This window comes from Haliaeetus leucocephalus, unplaced genomic scaffold (genome assembly GCF_000737465.1).
Source record: "Haliaeetus leucocephalus isolate CR32 unplaced genomic scaffold, Haliaeetus_leucocephalus-4.0 Scaffold167, whole genome shotgun sequence".
Lineage (NCBI taxonomy): Eukaryota > Metazoa > Chordata > Aves > Accipitriformes > Accipitridae > Haliaeetus > Haliaeetus leucocephalus.
Genome location: NW_010972603.1, coordinates 79,289 through 99,736, shown reverse-complemented (window position 1 = coordinate 99,736; position 20,448 = coordinate 79,289). Strand labels below are relative to the sequence as shown.

At 35.6% G+C, this 20,448-nt stretch overlaps 1 protein-coding gene across 3 annotated transcripts in view; it reads right to left on the bottom strand.

Annotated features, from left to right (window-relative positions):
• The window catches only part of FER (fer (fps/fes related) tyrosine kinase), a 189,185-nt gene that overhangs the window by 90,439 nt on the left and 78,298 nt on the right, over positions 1–20,448 (bottom strand). For all 3 annotated transcript variants that reach the window (XM_010563446.1, XM_010563445.1, XM_010563447.1), the window contains 3 exons: positions 14,791–14,883; positions 7,938–8,141; positions 4,005–4,127 (listed from right to left, as the gene is read on the bottom strand). In XM_010563446.1, the coding sequence (XP_010561748.1) occupies positions 4,005–4,127; positions 7,938–8,141; positions 14,791–14,883 (420 nt within the window). The remainder of the gene's footprint in view (positions 1–4,004; positions 4,128–7,937; positions 8,142–14,790; positions 14,884–20,448) is intronic.

The following is a 20,448-nucleotide window of genomic DNA, read 5'->3' as shown; positions in this document are numbered from 1 at the left end:
TGGCGGGCAAAGGGGAATAGACGGTACCCCAGCCACTACTAAGAAAGACATATTTTTTAACACTTTTCATTCATCACACTCAACATTATTTATAGTTCATCATTTTTCCACATACAGAGAATGTTTGAGGCCATATCACATCAAAATAGATCCAGAATTTTAAAATGAAAGTTACTGGCAACAAATACATAGCCTAACTCATCTGACAAAGTAGCAGTTAATTTTTGTTCATGAGGTCAGAATCTGAATTTACTACAGAGGATCCAAAGACTAGGACTACATTAGCACTAGTGAAAAAGTAGCAGATCTCCAGAGTGAAACATTTGGTGCTGAGGACCTGAAAAATACATTTTGGGGGAAAAGCATTGCTTCAGACTAGATGTCTCCTGGTTTTGAAGACTGAAATCCCTCCCAACAGCAGTTGTGCATCTTCCTATTTTGTTTCAGCTGAAAGGAGTAAAGTTTGAATCCTAGGAGACTGTTCAATGATGGAAGCATAGCATCCTAAGTGGCACTGGGCAGATTTGCTTCAAAGGTATATTTCTGATCCAAGTGAAAAGATTAATGCAGATATATCAAAATAAAAATGGTATTCCTTATTTCCTCAATGATTCTCTTTTCTAGTAGTCAAACTGAAGCATATCCACAACTTAATACAGATTTCTTAAATGTAAAAAATGTATTTCAGAAAATTTTAAAACCTCCACAACATGAGGTCAAAGAACACTGTTAAAATGGCATTTCTACTAATAAAGTCCTTGGGTATGCATTGAAGTTACTCAGGGGCTTTACGTACCAGTCATTCCATCAATAGTAAATTGAAGAACATAATGTCCATTTTTTCTGAAAGATTATAAATAAATATGAGAGACTTTTCCATTAAAGAAATCACTTGCAGATATCTTTTTAATGCCCTCAGTTTTTCTAATTTAAATTCTATTACTACAGTATCATTAAAATTCCAAGCAGGCAGATTTGGTCTACATGAAATGGGATGTGGGACAGGCCTTTTGTGACACAATTAAGACTGTTCTTTCAAGGGCATCGACACAGAAGGTGAACGCTAATTTTACTAATATGGTAAAGGGGGATGAATGACTGTGGGAAGGAAGGAAAGCAAAAACAAATGACATAGCATAATTTTTTTTCTGTGAAGTTCTCTGTCATATTTAACTTTCACTTTCTAAACAGGTTATTACAGGGACAACTATTTGCATAAAAAGATTACAGATTGCATGAAACGTCAAAGACAGCTTTGCAGCTATATTACAAACAAAGAAAAAGCAGTCTTTGCAGATGTCAAATGAATTTTAAGGAAATGATCAAAGATCCTCTGATAATAGCACATGATGCATAAAATACCCCCAACACTAGGTGTCAGAGTGCATATGCTATTTCTGAAAATAACTTAAAATATCTGCACTTCCCCATATCAAAGCCAGAGCTCCATGCAAATTAAAAAGAAAAGCTCTTTTTCTCAGTTCTGAAATACTTTTTGCCAACCAGTTTTTATCAGATGGGAGAACTAAAATAATCATGAAATCATAGCTCAGACCAAAAGGTATTACAAAACAAAACAATTTAAATATTTTTTAAAATAGCTGCTCTGAAGCAATTTAAATCATCTAGCTAACACCCTTTTCAATGCTGTCTTACTTGGTTCAAATTGCTGGTCATGAAGCACAAAGTATAGTACACATTGGTTTTAGCTTACACAAAGTATAAGTAGCTATCAGACACTCAGGTCGTATTTCATGAATTCTTGAAAGCCTATATACAATATATGTAATGCGTATATTTAAAAAAACCTATACAATAAAGTTTCCTGTCACCCAATACTCTTCTTTCCATTACCTTACGTAACCTATCAGAATGAAAGCTGAAAAGTTCATCAACCCTAAAGGAAATATTCTTGAATATTAAGACTGACACACACCAGCACAAAGTCAGTCATACGACGAAATAAATGGAGCCTGTATGATTGGATTTTATGGATAGATAGTGATTATTTGCAGCACTTTGGGAAACCTGAGTAGTCAAAGTACTTTTGCACTGCAGCTCAAATCAACTACCAAATGGTCATAAAACTAGCGTGATCCTAGAGGAAATACTAATATTTCCACTAATTTTAGTTAATACCAAGACTAACTCAAATCAAGAACTCCAGAAAGGAGTGGGCCCATGACACTGCACCCAGTGGCAGCAGAAAAGCAAAAAAGTCTATCTTTGAAATTGTTCTCCATCACTTTGTAAGGAGGTTATGACACATCTGAATGTAGTGATAGTGGTATGGATTCAAGTCCTGGAAAGACCCACCACACAGTCATACATGTCTGCATGCTTATCATCAAGGGATGATGATTAGACTATCCATATGTGCATTTACACCTCAAAGGCCATGAGATCAAGTACAGTAACTGAGAAATGATCAGGAAAGTAATTTGGGACCATATGTCTTCCATAGTATAGGTACTGGAAAAATTCTTTGACTATACATAGTTACACAAAACTATGCATAAATTAAGACTTTATTTTAAAAAAGATAGCAAAATGAAACAAAGATGTCAGGAATATGGGAATGCACTGTCTTCAACGTAAACAACAGAGAATGAAAAGATGATGCTTTCTAGTTGATGTTTTCCTGTTCAACCTTAAGTTCTGTTATTATTTGATATATAGTAACATACTGTACTATAATTTTACATTTGCTAAAACAGGGCTGCTCTCAGAGTATGTACATTATACAAAGTCAGAAAAAAAGCCAGGAAACAGAAAGAACATTAAACATTTAAAACAAGTAGGGTATTATAAAAGACAAAAATTTGCAAACAGCTACAAAAAGTTTTCATTTTGAGTTTGACAGCCCTTTATTTTTAGCTTAAACAGTATATATCAAAATACAATTATTCACACATCAAAAATAATGTCCTAAGCTGTCTCATATGTTCTGCAATGAATTTAAGCAATATTTTATGTTCAATAAAGTGTCAATTTGGTAATCAGCAAGACATTAACCTGTAAGATGTAATTACAAAGACCCATTCTTTACATTTAAAAATCACATAAAACAGGTAAGCACAGATAAGTGTGAAAAAAATCACATTAATTTTGAGATAGGGAACAGACTTTAATTTCCTCGTATTATTAGAAGAAAAGAACTAGGACCTTGGAGTAGGAATCTAACTCTGAAATATAAATTGTTATGCTTCCTAAAATTTTGTAGAACACAGAAGGTGCTTTACACATGCTTGAAACTAGTCTTTTTAAAAAACAATCAGGAACAAATGGCTTACTCATAGTTAAAATGCAAAGATTTAGGTGGAAAAGAGTTGGCTTATGAATGAAGTATCAACTCAGTAGATACTAACTGCAAAACTACTGGAAGAAGTCAAGGAGACTCTTAAGCTTTCTAAACAGCGATATAGTTTAATACTTCCATCCCTTTTCATTTCCCTCTTGACAGACCTTCTGCAATAGCTTACTCATTAAAAAGGGAATTTTTATTTCAAATTTGCAATGATGGTGGAATGACAATACCTTTTTCCATGTCTGTGTAACTTATTTCTGAGATATAAAATAGAGACAAAAATGGAGTTGTCATAACTCTTCCAAATTTCATGAGAACTTTACCACTTAAAGAACACCATTTTATGAAAAAAATTTCTTCATCACAATTTTAGGGGCAATGAACTACTACTTTCAATTACTTAGTAGTGAAATCCAAATGGGAAACCAAAAAGAAAAGTAGGAGGATTTTTTGTGAGATTTTGAACACCATTCTTTTAAGATAGCAAAGATTTATTATAAGAATCAGGATGCAGCATTATTTTAAAGGAATATGTTGCACAGAGCAAAGAAGGTCAAAAAAGCTCAGAAAAAGAGAGCTACAAAACAAGCAAGAATGAAAAATCTTCTGAGAAGTTGGGTAGGAACTATTTTAAATAACAATACAACCCCCCCAAATTCTTTTCAGTTAAATAGAGTTCTTGGAATGTATGCATTACCTTCACAACAGGATTCAGCAGAACAACACCTGATTTCTTTGTAATAACTTGCTTTGTTGTGTAATGATGTTCTATGAGCTGAGGAATAGTTGGAAACCCAGTTCCTTCAAAACGATACTGATTCTGTATGGAGGTAAAAGGAAATAATAGTTTCTCTATAAGAATATTTTGAACAAGAAACTACGAAAGTGCATCACAAAGCTTCCTTCACTAGTAACAAAACAAAGAAAGGTTTGCTTTTACAGAATTAGATTTCTTTCCTGATGTATTTAATAGCATTTCTACTGAATTAAATGGAATGACAGTTAGGAAGATGATAATTAATAAATGTAAAATTACCGCATCACTCATTTAAGGCAAGATGATAAACTATTTCTTTAAATTCTTAATTTAAAGAGATAGGACAGTTAAATTCAAAACTCTGACAGTGAAATAAAAATATTCTAAACCAGAAAAAACAACACTAACTTCCTAATTACTTAAAGTTCTAAGAATTACAGAAACAAACTAAAAAATAAACATCTGACAATAAAATAAACAGGAGATAAGTAACATTATCGTACTCAGATCTTACTGCATTTACAATGTTTGATAACATTAATAAATCTCTGGCACAGAGTATAAGATGCATGATTGGTCTTTAATACCAGAAGTTTCTACAGTGGCTAAAACTAAAGGCAGGTCATGTATATAATTCATACAGAAGCTGGGCAAGACAAAACTCCCCCTCCCCCGCCCCGGCCCCACTTCATGAATTTATTTCTTTTTAGATACATAATTGAACACAACAGAAACAATTAAATATCTGAATATTTTCTTAGTAGCACATAACATTTTCTCAGCAATGACTGCTATGACATATTCTTTCAGGTGTTAAGGGGGAAAAATATATTTTCATTACTTATCTTTGCCCATACACTTGACAGGGAAAAAAAAATAATAAAGAAGACATTCTGCCTTCATTCCTCCTGAATGTCTTAAATTATACACTGCAGCTGATTGGGAAACAGGATAAAGTCTTGTGCCTATACAAGACTCAGCACCTACAGTTAGAGAATTCTTCCCACAAGAGAGGAACTGCCATAAGCCAGCCTGACAATGGCAACAGTAAACAAGTACTGCAATTAAAAAAGCTCAAAGCACAGACGGTGATTCAAGCTCATTTACACAACTGGGCAATGAAAACCTCTACCACTGGCATGCAGACTTTTGTCTTTCTAGCCCCCAGGGTTAAATTCCTTTCACAGTGCATTGCAAATTTCTCTTCCTTACGGGTTAAAGCATTAACTTCCTGAAATCTGTTATCGCTGTTGGTAAAGACAGCTTGCGCATGTCACGTTTTTAACATTCCTGGCTATCCGTTTTCATACTCTGAATACTTTTTGTTGTTTATTTTGTTGTTTAACTTCATTCACTTATTAAGTAGTGACTCAGCTTCGACCAGTAACACTAGTTCCCATTCCTTTCAAATAAGCTCCTTTCTGTGCCGATGATCCAAAAAACTTGATGTCCTCGGACTCTCCCTAGCACAACAACCAGTATTGCCTATTATATGTCCTCATCCCAGACCCAGCTGCGCGCCCATCTGCTGCCATCTATGCAAGACCTTCAGGGCAGACAGTCGTCTTTGATTCTGTGCATTTACACAGGACCCTGACCATTAAGATCACTAACAAACAACAATTTGAAAATAGCACAGCCTCAAATAAGCAGCAGTGAGAAACAACAGTAGCCTTGAATGACAGCAGTTAATTTGGATGCTTAAAGCTGAACGGTGAACTCATTTATCACACACATAGTTTTATTAGCCTTTAAAATAATGGTAAAACCAGAGAGAGAACACTTACGCAACTAAAGGACCACTGTTAAAACAGGTGTATGTCCCCCTCTGCCCTTCCATTATTTCATTCAGAAGAAAATCTTTATATGGAGACCAAGTTTGGTCTCCTGTCAGTGATCCAAGAGTGTGATTTGACCAGTCAGAGACCTGATTCCACATAGTTCATACCAATGTAAACAAACAAACAAACAAATCCCTTGCACCAAACTCTCCTCAAACTTCCCTACCAAAAAGTTCATGAATACAATCCCTCTTGTTATATGACCATAACAGTCCCACCATCTACTAACTCCTTTCAGAGCTCTAAAAGCTTTTTGTCTTTTTACAATCAATGCTTTTTCCACAATAAATGCAGAAAATTCACCCCACAGAAGTATATAAGAAGTCCTGCATTTCTTTAAGAAAGTAAGTTTTAACTTCCATGATTGTCAAGAAAATCTGCCACAAATGAATCCCAAGAGCAGATGAACATAATGCCTGATCACTAAATGTACAAGCAGACAGATCTAGTGACATGAAGAAGTTCGGACTGTCCAAGCTATGCAATATTAATCAATATCAGTCTTACATTTCAAATGTAATTCCTAAGAGAAAGTAGTGAAATTATGAAAGTAAAGATAGCTTTTTGAATTTTTTTTGTGGAAAAAACAATACAAAAAAGTCAGCTTACAGGTAGGCCTCATAGTAATACTTACAAAAAAACCCCCTCTATTTTAACTGACTTGAAAGTCCAATCTACATTTTTTGAAGATCTAGTTGCCACATACAATGATTTACAGAAAATTATTTCAGCCACACCAAGTATACAATATGCATTTATTTCTACGAGGTCAGATCAGGGAGCTCAAAGCATCTTGTAAGACTCTGTGTGTCCAGGTAAGGGTAATTTTATTGCTCTTATTTTCTCATTCAGCACTCTGACAAATCAAAATACTTTAAGGTCATAAAATCAAAATAAAATAAACACTGACTTTGTGTAAGGTTCCCTTCTACAAGGAAAACTCTAGGTGAGAATTAATGAAAACTGCAGCTGGACAAGTGTCCATAATCACTGATCAAGCAGAAGCCTTCCAACATCTACGAAGTTTGAAAAATATCACTGCCTCTCATTAAAAAGACATAAACCAGGTGCACAATATTGACTTCCCCCAGGCATGCTACATCAGCTGGGGATTTAGACAAGGAAATTCCCTCAGTGTGAACATCGTTATGCGATTAAATTTATGTATTTTTCTGTATGTGGGAGATTTTATTACAAGAGACTGAAATATGTTTTGGCAGCATTATTGAACCAACTGAGAATGATTTGCTGCTATGTCATACTTCAAGAAGAATTTCTAGTAATGTTATGAGAACTGTCATATTTTGAATGAGTTTGAAATTCTGAAAGATAAAAAGAAAAATGCACACATTAAAAACCCCAAGTAATGCATTAAGAAAAATACAAGGAAATACATTGGATAAAGGCACATAAAAATTAACATACTGTTTAAAATGACCAATTCTTCCTAAGTTAGAGCAACAAGGGGATCAATTCTGGTCCTTAGAAGCATATATGCTGTGCAACATCCAGAAGTGTTTGTATTACACTGAACAAAACAATATCCATAGGGCTAAAAAGAACATAAGCATCTGTAGTGCAGCAGGGACTTCAATTCCCAACTGTACAGAAACCAACACAGATTATTTTCTTCTCTGTGAATGTTTCCATTTTTCAGGAAGATTCAATGGAATATTTACTGTCTAAATTAAGAGTAGCCTGCCTAATTAGCACCAACTATGAAAATGGATTGAAAAATAAATAAATGTATGTGCATAAATTAGTAGTAACAAGTTCTGGATTTCAAAACATTTACAGAAATATCTTGGCTTTTCAATATAAGATAAAATATGTTGAATAATGTCACACTTTTGTTTCCCCAAATGACCTTTTCCCCTGATTTCAGCACTGATGGAAATATTCCCAACTACTTTCACATTTTCATATAAAGGCTAAAGCGATTTACCATAGCAAATTATGTAGATCCTAAATTGCTTAGCTGAAATTATAAACTTCCTAACATTGAATATTCAGTACTATATCAGAGACGTACATCAGCATATTGTATGATAAAGTGTCTCCGTTGTCCATCTGAAAACACAGAAAGGACATATTCACCAGGTTTCCCGTGGCTCTCTCGCACCAAGAAGTCTCCTTGCTGTTTTAACAACTCCTGGGCTTCTATTCTTGGAATTGCACCATGATACCAGTCTTGCTCAGCCAATGGTTTCTCAGTGGTTGAAATTACATCAAAGAACTTGGGAAAAATATTGAAGAAAAATGTTACTATAATAGTACATTTTTAGAATTTACTTTTACACGAAAAGCATGATAACAATTTCTATTTCTGTATCTAAATTATGTGTTTCTATTAACACACAAAATCAACGCTCTTACATTTACACAAAAGGCATACTGATCACCTTCTTTTCTATTACCTACAAAATTAATATATAAAAAGCAGAAGTTGATGGAAACATCCACAAAAGTATGTAATATTTTTCATTTGGCCTGCTACTTTTCCTAAGCCATATCGACAAACTTTCTCACACATTCTGACGTGCTAGTAACAACAACTCAAAATGAACCATTTCTTTATACAGACAGAAACTTCTCGGGTGGAAGAACACAAGAAATTGATTTATACAAAGCATTTGAATTGGATAAATTGTTTTCACAGAATTTACCAGTTGCATCCCAAATCAATTAATAGCTCTATGAGACATTTTTCCTAGTATTTACACTGTAGCACAATATATACACCTGGGTATAAAGTATGAACTTTAGCACAGAGTTTCTGAAGGCACAAAGATAGTAAGAAATTACTTTCGCTGTCCATAAAAGGAAGTTAATGAGTTTTAACCTACATTTTCACATATTAATATTAACAAGCTTACATCGTTTAAGAAAGCACTGAGGAAAACTTTGTATTTTGTTTAATGACCACTTCAGATTTATTTGTTATGTCTAGACAAACAAGCCCTTACTTAAGCTGTATGTCATTCAAAATCGTTAGTGCCAGAGCTCATAGAAATTCTTACTGCCAGAGTGGTAAAGCTCTGAACAAAATAAGAGAGTGCATAGTGTATCATGAGTTGAATAGATAGGTGCATGTGTCCCAGGCAAGCCTGCTGAACTGCCTTTTAGATAACAGCATGAAGACCCACACCTCAGTTAAGCACAATCCAACAGGTACAAACAAAGCATGCAATTCTGAATTAACCTCTCCTACCACTCTGCCCTGATAAAAACCAGGTTTTTCTTTGTATCATCAAGGATGATAGGATATTTCCCCTATGAGGATGGGGAAAGAGAAGGGAAACACTCAATTGGTGCATGCAAGGGAAAAAATTGACATGGTGCAGCTATGGGCGTGGTGGAGGCTATCTGCACATTTAAGGTCTTCCTGGGGAGATATTTAGGTTAAGATGACTTACGCCAAAAAACACTAGGAATAACCTCAGGACTCTCAAGAGTGGGAATGAGTAGACCCAAGAAAGGGAATCTACTCAGAACTTCCTGTTTCCAAATATCTGTAATTCTTTAGCACTTTCACAGTAAAGTTTCTGGTATAAAAAATGCCTTTGTCTGTGGGTTCCTGGCTGCCTTTCTAAGTTATACCTCAAAAGGTCTAGTTTAGTCCAGGATTCTGATGGAAAACTGGAGGACATATTTAAGAGCCTGACAGAGCCTCATATTCTCAGACAACAACACTGGGATCTAGAGCCCTGGGCCTGTATGAAGGATAATTTCAGACATGAGATTTGAGGCCAACACTGTAACCAATAGACTCATCACTAGAAAGAGCAAGTATGCTCTATTACAGATTTATGCTCTATTACAGATTCAGAGCTAGGAAGGACTATGTAAGAAATAACAACAGCTTGAAAATAAAGTGCACAGTCATAGAGTTTTTAGGAGCAAAAGATGTACTCCAAGGTCCTGTGTTTATCAGCACAGTGAAGTACTAAAAGCCCAAGATATTGTTTGGCCAAGAAGGCAGTCATATATTTCAAGTTCATCAACAGTTAAATACATCTGAGATCAGAGCTGTCCATCACTGTTAAACGACACCATGTCATTCTCTTTCAGAAATTCCTAAAAGAAAAAATAGCTTTCAGGATGTTAGACAATGTTATTTACTTGAACATTTATTGTTCAAAGATGCCAATTTTGACTCAACAGAAAACCCAGACCTCTGCTATGCTATCAAGAAATGTTAAAGGGTTCAGAGCAGCAAAGCCTTTGCCACCAAAACACATTTCTACTTGAGAGGAAATGTTTCTAAGCATAAAAGGACAGTTCAAGGTCAATAAACTAGTTCATGGTCTTCACAAAGGAAGGTTAAAAAAAAATAAAAAATATTACATGAGACTCATTTTATAGCTTACTGAAGAGGAAGCCACCAGATAATAACTCCTGCTTATGTCTGAACTGGGTCAAGTCTGAGTCACTATTCAGAGAACCATGATCACATCCCAGAATAAAATATCTTAAAAGCCTTTATGACAGAGAAAAAGCTTATGGAAGAACAACAGAGCATTTTAGACATTGCCAACTATGGCATTGTTTATGCCTCTAACAGCAATCTTCCACTTTCTTTTGAATTTGGTTAACCTAGTATTTATTACTTTAGACGGAAACAATGAAAATTGCACAAAGTATCCTCTGCTGATTGTCTCCTACCTTACACATACCTCTACTTTTGTCATATACTGTGGCGCAATCATAATCAAGGTGGTTTCTCTGACGAAAAAAGTCGTAATTATTCACGTTTTGATTGTTATTAAAATGGCATTATTTTTATGAACAAGTCTTCTGACTTCAACATATGATACAATTTTCACCCTCACTGGCTTTGAAAGAAAAAATAGCCGAAAGCCAAGAAAGAACAGTACAAGTGCAAGATATGCATTCATTTTAATATAGATTTCAACTCAGTTCACATCACTTAGTGCTAATGTTTCTACGGCATTTCACAGTTAGAATTAAATGGTTTAAACACAAGAAAGGTTAGTCTTTAAGGAAGGTACAGGAAAAAAAGCTACTAGCACAAAATTAAATTCCCGCCTTTTTCCTTTAAACTCTACTGAGTTTAAATATCATTAAGCAACTTAATATGACTATTAAGATACCTGAAAAAACAAGATGCAATTCAATGTTTTACAGTTTCACTTGGGGGATGAGATCTGTTGCTCATTTGTATGTACACACTTACAGAGGCACGTAGTGATTCAATAGCTTAAATGAAATATTTTTCTAAGATCTTTGTTCTTAATTGGAGTGGAAGCTAAAAATAAACAATTAACAAAATCAAACAGAAGGAACTCATACTGTTAAATTTCTGCTCTCCCTCCCAAGCCCTCTCTTTTTTTTTTCTTTTCTTTTTCCTTCAAGATTTCCATTTATTGCCATATTTTGCTCATGGGTTATTTGGAGGTGGGGCAGGTGGGAGGGTGTGTGCCTTTATAAATTTCATCACACTTTTCCTTCTGAGAGGAGGGAAATGCCCTCATATACTTCATCATGCTCCTCATCGACACAGTACTGTCCTCTTCACTTAGTCTGAGCCCCCTTCTCTCTCCCTATTTAACAATCCATTGAGACAGCAGTTTTCCTCCAACAGTAGAATGAAGCAGTCCCCAGCTGCTGCTCTTATTCAAGAGAAAAACTGAGCAAACAGAAATGTATTATTTCTAATTCCAAAAGATGACATATTATTCCTGTACTTATGCTGTCAATGAAAAGAAAATAATAATGGGAATGATATTTTATTAAACTAATAGCTTACTCAATATTGTATTTTCACATATATTCTGAGCTCAAACTTTGCATACTTCCTTATTTTCCATCTTCAAGCAAACAAAACATTTTGTCAAGACATTTTTTCTCTCCCAGTGTAGAAGAGGGGCACAGACACAGATAAGAAAGTAAAGCAATAAATGTAGGTTGATAATTTGAGACAATTCCCTGTGGAATATCCTGCCTTTAGCCTAAGTGTACCTGACTCATTCCCACATGCTAATATACCCTATGAAACCAACATCAATTCCACTTATTATCCTACGAATAATAAAAAGGTTATCCTATAAACAGTAACAGATATCTGTAACAAGTTCAAATGCCTCAGTGGCAAAAAAAATAGGCAGAAGGGCAGAAGCTGGCATTCATGATGCAATTCATTCAGACTCTTCATTCAGTTCCTTCATAGCACTGCATTAGAGGTACACGAAAGTTGCCCCTTTTCTTGTATTTTCTCTCCTCATTCGATTAAACTTATGTCTCTTGCTATTATAGAAAACTGGCTTGCATTTTGTCCAGGAGAAGCCACCTGAATCCCTAACCTTGCTGTTTTTTCTTCCAACTATATACTTTTTCCCTATATTACCCTTTACCTTCTCATTCTGAGAACATGTAAAGCATTTAAGTCCCAACACATAAGTAACAGTTAAAGTCCTGGCTGCTTTTGGGAAGTACAGGGTTTCTCTATGACTTTCTTCAGATGACAGAAAAAAAATTTGTTTTCTCTAACTACACACAAAATTCAACTTCTCCCACCAATTAAATATGGGACAGTGTTTTTAGAATAGCACTACATTTAAACCAAGATGTGGCTCTGCTTTTAAAGTTTCAATATACTTGAAACATATAATATAAAAACAGGTAGTTAACATCACATTTTTAGACTATACTCCATCAGAGGATCAGTACCAGTCCTTTTCCTGCTTTGCTTCAAGACCCTTTTTTGTATTGGTCTATTTAAAAAAATAGCAAATTCTTTTATGTATGTTATTATTATTTTATAATACAACTTCAGTAATCACTTAGCATACTTCATTGATGGATAATAAGTTTTAAGTGCCAGTTTATATATTTAGCAATAAGCATGGTTATGTAATTGTCAGCAGGAAAAAGCTGAGCAGCTGACCACATTAAGAGCTAATTACGAATTTGGGAAGCAAATTTTAGCTGTATATACATGGTTAGCTTTTCTAACACACAAGAAATTGCTAAATCAAAACACAAAGCAAAACTGAAAATTGATAGGTTTATATATTCTGACTTTGAAGCTTATTTAAATGATAGGTACATTTGTACAAGAGTACATTTGTTACTCAGATTTTACTTCCTGCCTCAGGTGACCCAGTTCCGATCTTACTTCTCCCAAACATATTCCAAGGCTTCAGCAAGCCTACCTACCATATATCTACACCCAGGTTTACATCAGCTTCCATGGAATTGATAGTGATATAGATTGTAACGAAAATAAAATGAGGCACATCGGTTACTTAACATGATACTTTAATTAAAGCCAATGAAAATTTTGACATTGACTTCCCCTGATTTCATCTTCAATATTTTATCTTGATCCTCTTCTTGAAATTTTTTTCTCTTCCAATTTTTCTCTGAAGCAGTTTTAGGTAGTGTTGTTATTTTTTAAAAAGAATCATAGCAAGTTGTATAACATATACAAATAGACAAAGTTGAAGGCTATGTCTCATCTACACAAAGAACAGAGGTCATAGCAATTTACGTTTTAATATGCTTTTATTATGAAATGTTGCATTTTTACATCAATTATAAGTTTTATAAACCAAAGATAATGATAATGTGGAGATTTTGTTTATCTCCAGGGATACTTCAATATTTTAGCAGGGTTTTTCCAACTACTCTTCAAATATGTCGTGCAACTTCCACATTTTTCATAGGAAAAGCCTTCCTGTCCTAATTTTATCTCATTATCATATGTATTATTCCATTCCTTTATCACTATGTACAATTTTCCTATGTATACACATGTATATACACATATATGTATGCATATATATTTATACATATATATGCAATTGTAATCTCTTCCACACATTTTGAATATTGTTTAGCTTAAAGTTTCTTTAACGGGTCTTCGGATGCAATCCTGCAGCATAAAATAGAAGTCTAGAAGTCCCATTCATTCTAAAGTTTTCCCAAAAATGCTATTTTGAGCTAATGTTTCAGTGACAAGATCACAATTAAAAGGCAGTTTTAAAAAGCTTTAAAATTTCTGCCCAGCTTTTGGGGGCTTATTTTGGGGGGTTTGGGGGGGGTGGAGGTTGGGGGTTTTGTTTGTTTGGGTTTTGCAGGGGGAGTGTTGGGTTTTATGGGTTTTTTTGTTGTTGGGAGGGTTAGGATGATCACACGTTCCACTTCAGGAGGAAGGTTTTCAAGTAAAATCTGACACCCCCCTAAGTAGGTGCTCAGGAATTCTAATTAGTCTTGCAAGCGTCTATATGAAATCAATCAGAGGTAATACAAAAGCAAAAGAAACAAAAGTTTGTCCATCCATTAAGGAACCTGAACAAAAGCCAACTAAAAGTAAGAGATTCTCAACAACCATTTTCAGTGGGGATTGAAGCAAGATGTGTAATACCTGATTACTTAAATAGTACCAGGTATTGAGGAAGTAGTAGTAGCATTAGTAGTACTACTACTACTACTACTACTACTACTACTAATATGCTTATATACTGGTGCCTTTGTAACAGATATGGGGAATATAATTATTGCAACAATGGGCAAAACATGCATGACCATCTGACCTACTACAGAATATCATACTACACTGTATTTTCAGTAAATCAGACTCACTGGGAAGAGTACTCTTAAAAGTATAGCACAAGCCTGGGACCTGCAAAGAACATACAAATTCTTTTTTTTCCCTGAAGTGCAACAAGTTGTACTGACAATACTATTATGCCACGATATTACCACGTCTGCTTATCAATCAGAACAGCATTTTTGTAACATTATTTTAATGTAATTTTTATCCATGTAGATGGAAATGCATGATGCTTCAGAAAAAAATCCTACTTAAGCTGTAAAAATAACAGTATGTAGTACAACAACGCAGTATTGATACCACTTACCGACGATGAGCCCAACATGGATTTTGGAGACCTTATAATTCCAGCGATGGAATGACGTATAGTGTCAAATCTTGAGACTTTGTCCTTCTTGTCCTAGGAGAAAAAGTAGTATCTCCAATGAAAACTAGCAAATTGGTACGATAATTGAATTACTAGAGAATGTGGAATGTAGACTCCTGGATTTTTTTTAAACAAAAGATAGGGGCTGAGACTCTACTGAAAAAAAACAATAAGTGTCAACATCAGTGGGATTGAGCTACCTCATATCAGTTTAACTGCTGACAAATTCTGTAATTCCTTAAATATTTCATACAATTAGTTTAAATAACACTATTGTTAACTGTAAGGAGAACTGAAATTCTTTTGCACCCTAAAAACAAAAGACATAATTCTCAGTTCTCCTGAAATACCTATTATTTTAAAAGGACATTGATTTGGAACCATATAATAAAAAAAAGCCCACATAGTAAAACAAAAATACATATGTACTTTATCCTTACTTAATACATGGGGTTTTTTTTTCCTTTTATTAACATGTTCTTCTCTAACAATACATGACCTGTAAATACTAGTACCAACCAGTGCAAGTTACAAGATCCATTCGTTTTCTGGCACTACCATAAACCATAGGTGCAGGCAGCATCTGCATTTTAAATTCTTTAAGAAGAGGGCTCTAACTGGAACACTGAAACGGCCTTTATGCATCTTTAGTTCAACGTAAGTCAATGTAAATTCCAAGGTGCTCATAATATATTTCTTAATCTCTGACTTATCATCAGCTCTCAAATTTAATATCAAAGAATCTTTAAAAATATACAAAAAAGGTATTTTTAACACTGACAAACTGAGTTTATTTCCTGTAAATCACCCTCAGAAACAGCCAAGATATTTTAATGAGTATTTGCAAAGTAATTAAACCTGAAGCAGCGAGACCACACATTAACAATCTCATTCTAATTAGCTATAGCTTACCTAAACTGTAAGAAACTGATAATGGAGACAGACTACAACTGTTTACTAGTCTTACAAAGAAAAATTGCTTCCAAGTTTTGGATGTACACCCTTGACTGAAGAAACTGAAAATCTGATAATGTAATAAATGCAGCTTTGGTTTATTCCAGGACTTCCGAATAAGCAACAAAATCTATTCATTCTGTATACAGAGTATACCAGTGTTTGAAAATGACTCCTAAATACAATTTAGTTTACAGGCTATAGGTTAAACATTGTCTTAGTAAAATAAATTTATTTATTTGGTAGCAAAATTCTGCAATGTGCCTTAATTTGTATGCTGTGACAAAAGAGTGCAAAAACCAGTCAAATAGTCTAAACACTAATAGGGAGTTTACTAGTCACTGAAATACTCATTAACTATGTGCCCACTTCCTTTATTCCTTTTATCAGACTCAAGTAATACTGTATGCCAACTAATTTTCTTACAATAAAAAACTCTGTGCAGAGTCCTGATTTTTATTTTTATAATATTGATGAATTAAACTGTCTACAAACAAAAAAAACCCCAAGTCATTAAGAATAGGGGGACACAGAGTCTCATTTTGCTTGCATGCTGGGTGTGGAGTGATCCACTTATTTCACACATCCCTTCAGAAGTGAGCCATGAGATTTACCTGCAATTCAATGTATACTTCTTATATGACAGGAAAAAACAAGTTACCAAAAGATGCGTGAATTCTACTACGCTTCCCCTAAAGAAATTCAGGAGTTTTCTTTCTATCTTACACTAATAGTGTGCTTATCTAATGACAACATCAAACTACAAGTAAGGTTCTACATTCACCAGTTTCTCCTTATTGAAAAATGTTTTTAACAAGAGGAGATTCTTTTGACTCGAAGTACCAGAAAAAAGACTCAGGGACTGGGCCATCAGAAGACTTTGATAAGTACCACCAAACATTATATAGAGGCTAACAGTCACATTAAATAGAATGAGTATGAAAATGCAGATTTAAGGGATAAACTTCAGCTTTGTTCAAAATGTATTGCATGCCCTATTCAAACTGCAATACATTTATAAACACTGCTTAGTATTTACGTAGCACTTTCCCTCTGACATACTGAAACTACTCTGTATCTTACAGCAATGAAGACTCATAAGTATGCAGAGCAGGCATTATCAAACACATAACAAACACAACTGTAGCCTGTACTGAGTTTATTTATTCTAAGTATTTTTAGGGCAACCTGAATAACTGAAGACCAGCAACAGTGGACTTTTACAGAATTTTTTTTGCCATTGCCCAGCCGCAGACCACCTTAGAAGTACCCATTAGATCTTGCAGGAAACCAGTTCTCACTGAGAATAGTATATTCACCAGTGCAAAGAGGGTTTTTTATGCATATTAGGTATAAATGTTTACCTAAAGAATATAACAATACAACCCAGAACAGCCCATCCACTCTTTCTGAGAGAGATATACATATATGTATGTATGTATGTATGTGTACAGTCTTACTAGCTAAATGAGGGTATTATTTTAAGTTTGCTTTCCAAATCAAAAGGAAATACACATCAGAGCTGTCTTTCAGTGATCTCCACCCTAGCCACATTAAATTTTGAATCTCTCAGCCAAGGCACTCACAATTTAGCAAAGGACTTAGTAGATGAAAGGATTATCTGAGGATATTACGTTATTTAAAATTTCTGAAGGAAGCTAACAGAGAGCAGAGACACTCTGTGTCCTCAGGAAGAAAAGTTCATTATAATTTCACACAATACTAATTCTAATAAACATCAAACATCTGACCAAGAAGCACAACCATGCCGGCTATGTAGTCACCACATACACTTCAGACAAACTCGTAAGACACATTACTATCTGACTAACAAACCTGAGAAGGACACTGGAAAGGAATTAGGAGTTCTGCATCAGGGATGCTGTAGAGAGCATTATGGAGTCATATGCTTGCTAGCATGCACGATGCAGCTACTAAAACATATTAGCTGATTCAGTTTCAGTTTTGGTTTAAATTAATTACTTCCAGAGATATTAGCAAAATGGTAGCATGATTTGTCACTTCCTTTATTTTATACTACACCAATTTCATTAGAGGAAAAAAAACCACCAAACTCTCTGTGGGCTATAATATTTTATGCAGTAACTGAATTACTGCAGAATAAATTGTAGTTTACCATTAAGAAGCTATATATGTATGAAAATATATACTGTCATTAGAGAACATTTTTAATCTACTTCTTTTACTGTGCTTAAATGTACCTGTGGCATGAGAGCACATCATACAAGGAATTATGAAAAATGCATTGACTGATATTTCCCTTTTGGGACTAACCATATTTCTAATCATTTTCCAGAATACATTAAAATGAATCTCCACCAGACTTGGGACTGACACTTAGAATAGGTCATGAATTTTCTATCCATTGGACAATTACACCTCGCAAACTGCTGAAAATCCAACTACGTACCCTGGAATGATACAAGACTGATGAGCTTCTATATGGAATACAAACAGCTGTTTTACAGGTGGGACTTCTTGTCATTATCCTCTTTGGTAAGTAATGCAAAGCACTATTGCTTTTATTTCCAAATAATATAGAAAGGATTTACTAAGACAAATAACTCTTTTATTGAGAAACTAATTGACAGCAACTACTTGTAACCATCAGCTTAGAGTGCTCTGTCATATTTTACAAGTAACCGGTTTTGGATGCAGCAGTGTTATAACCCTTCTGCCACAAAACAAGGAACACTGAAACCCTGTTCCCAGTTATATACACCTAGCCAGCCTTTTCGTTCCAGTTCTCTTTTTCCTTTTTAATACTTGAAACAATTACCTCAGCTCTTTTCAAGACACGTCACAGCAGAAGACAACCACTCTGGCACTCTTAATTTTACTTTCCATTTTTCTCTTCTGACAAGATGCAGAGAGGAAAAATAAAGCAAAAAAACCCCAAAAGAAGCGCAGGATTCAGGCCAGTTGAAAAACACAAGTGAAGCACTCCCTATTTTGCTTGAGGATTCCCTCGGGTGCATCTTTATATACAATACACAGAAAGCCACACTTTTGTGTTTTGTACATTCACTTTGGGGGATCTTGTACAACATGAGTTCCTGTCCATTTTAATCGATTTTCCACTAGAATTTCCATTCTATGTCATGCACTACAACTGTTAGGGTCTTGTGGACAAAAACCTCCCTTTCGCCAGTGTCCTGGTTTCAGCTGGGATAGAGTTAATTGTCTTCCTAGTAGCTGGTACAGTGCTATGTTTCGAGTTCAGTATGAGAAGAATGTTGATAACACTGATGTTTTCAGTTGTTGCTAAGTAGTGTTTAGACTAGAGTCAAGGATTTTTCAGCTTCTCATGCCCAGCCAGCGAGAAAGCTGGAGGGGCACAAGAAGGTGGCACAGGACACAGCCAGGGCACCTGACCCAAACTGGCCAACAGGGTATTCCATACCATGGGATGTCCCATCTAGTATAGGAACTGGGGAGTGGGGGCGGGGAATCGCCGCTCGGGGACTGGCTGGGTGTCGGTCGGTGGGTGGTGAGCAATTGCCCTGCGCATCGTTTGTGCACGCCAATCCTTTTATTATTGCTGTTGTCATTTTATTAGTGTTATCATTATCATTATTAGTTTCTTCTTTTCTGTTCTATTAAACCGTTCTTATCTCAACCCACGAGTTTTACTTCTTTTCCCGATTTTCTCCCCCATCCCACTGGGTGGGGGGGGGAGTGAGTGAGCGGCTGCGTGGTGCTTAGCTGCTGGCTGAGGTTAAAGCACAACAGCCAGTGGCATGGTTTAACCCCAGCTGGCAACAAAGCCCCATCAGCCACTCACTCACTCCCCCTGCAGTGGGATGGGGTAGAGAATCAGGAAAAAAAAAGTAAAACTCTTGGGTTGTGTGTGGATTGTCCAGCTCATAGTTCATAAATGAGTTTCACCATGTCTAGTGCACACAGGGGACACATAGGGGGTTACAAAAGCGACCCAGCCTTGGATTGCCTTCAGGCCCTGTCCCTCTGCAGAGATGACTCTTGGGGAGCTGTGTAGACAACTTAGCCCTGGGTTGCCTGATAAACCCTAAACTAAACAGGGCGGTGGCTGCACCATTCAAAGAACCAAACTGAGCCTTGAAATCCCTTAAAAAATGGTATGCCCTGAGTCTCAATCCAACCACTATTCAGTTGCCTGAGGAAGCAAGATTAAAAAAAAAAACTGGAGGGTTTCAGCTTCAGTTTCAAATGACAACCTGGTGTATTTAAACAATCACAGACCAGCAAAGGAAAGATAAGGGGAAACTCCACTCAGATATACATAATCCATTTAGACATATATCATAATCCACTAAGACATAGTCATACACACCATTCTACGGGTCAGGGGACAAAAACGCTAAGGTTCAGGTTGGAAATGGGGGAGTCACTTCTCCAACTATACAGTTGGCATGTGAACGAAACCCTTCCCCCCTTTGATCGGGACGCCGGTTGAGGTAGATTCCCTGGGATTGAGAACCCTTACCTGGAGGGGTAAGTGAATATTGTTTATGCTTTAAGTTTGTAAACACGTGTGTGCTTGTGGTGGTCTGTGAATTGCTTGTGGCTGTAATAGTGTACTGGTCTTGCCTTAAAAATTGCAATAGTGCATTCCTCCATTGTATCTGTAAAACCTGCAATAGT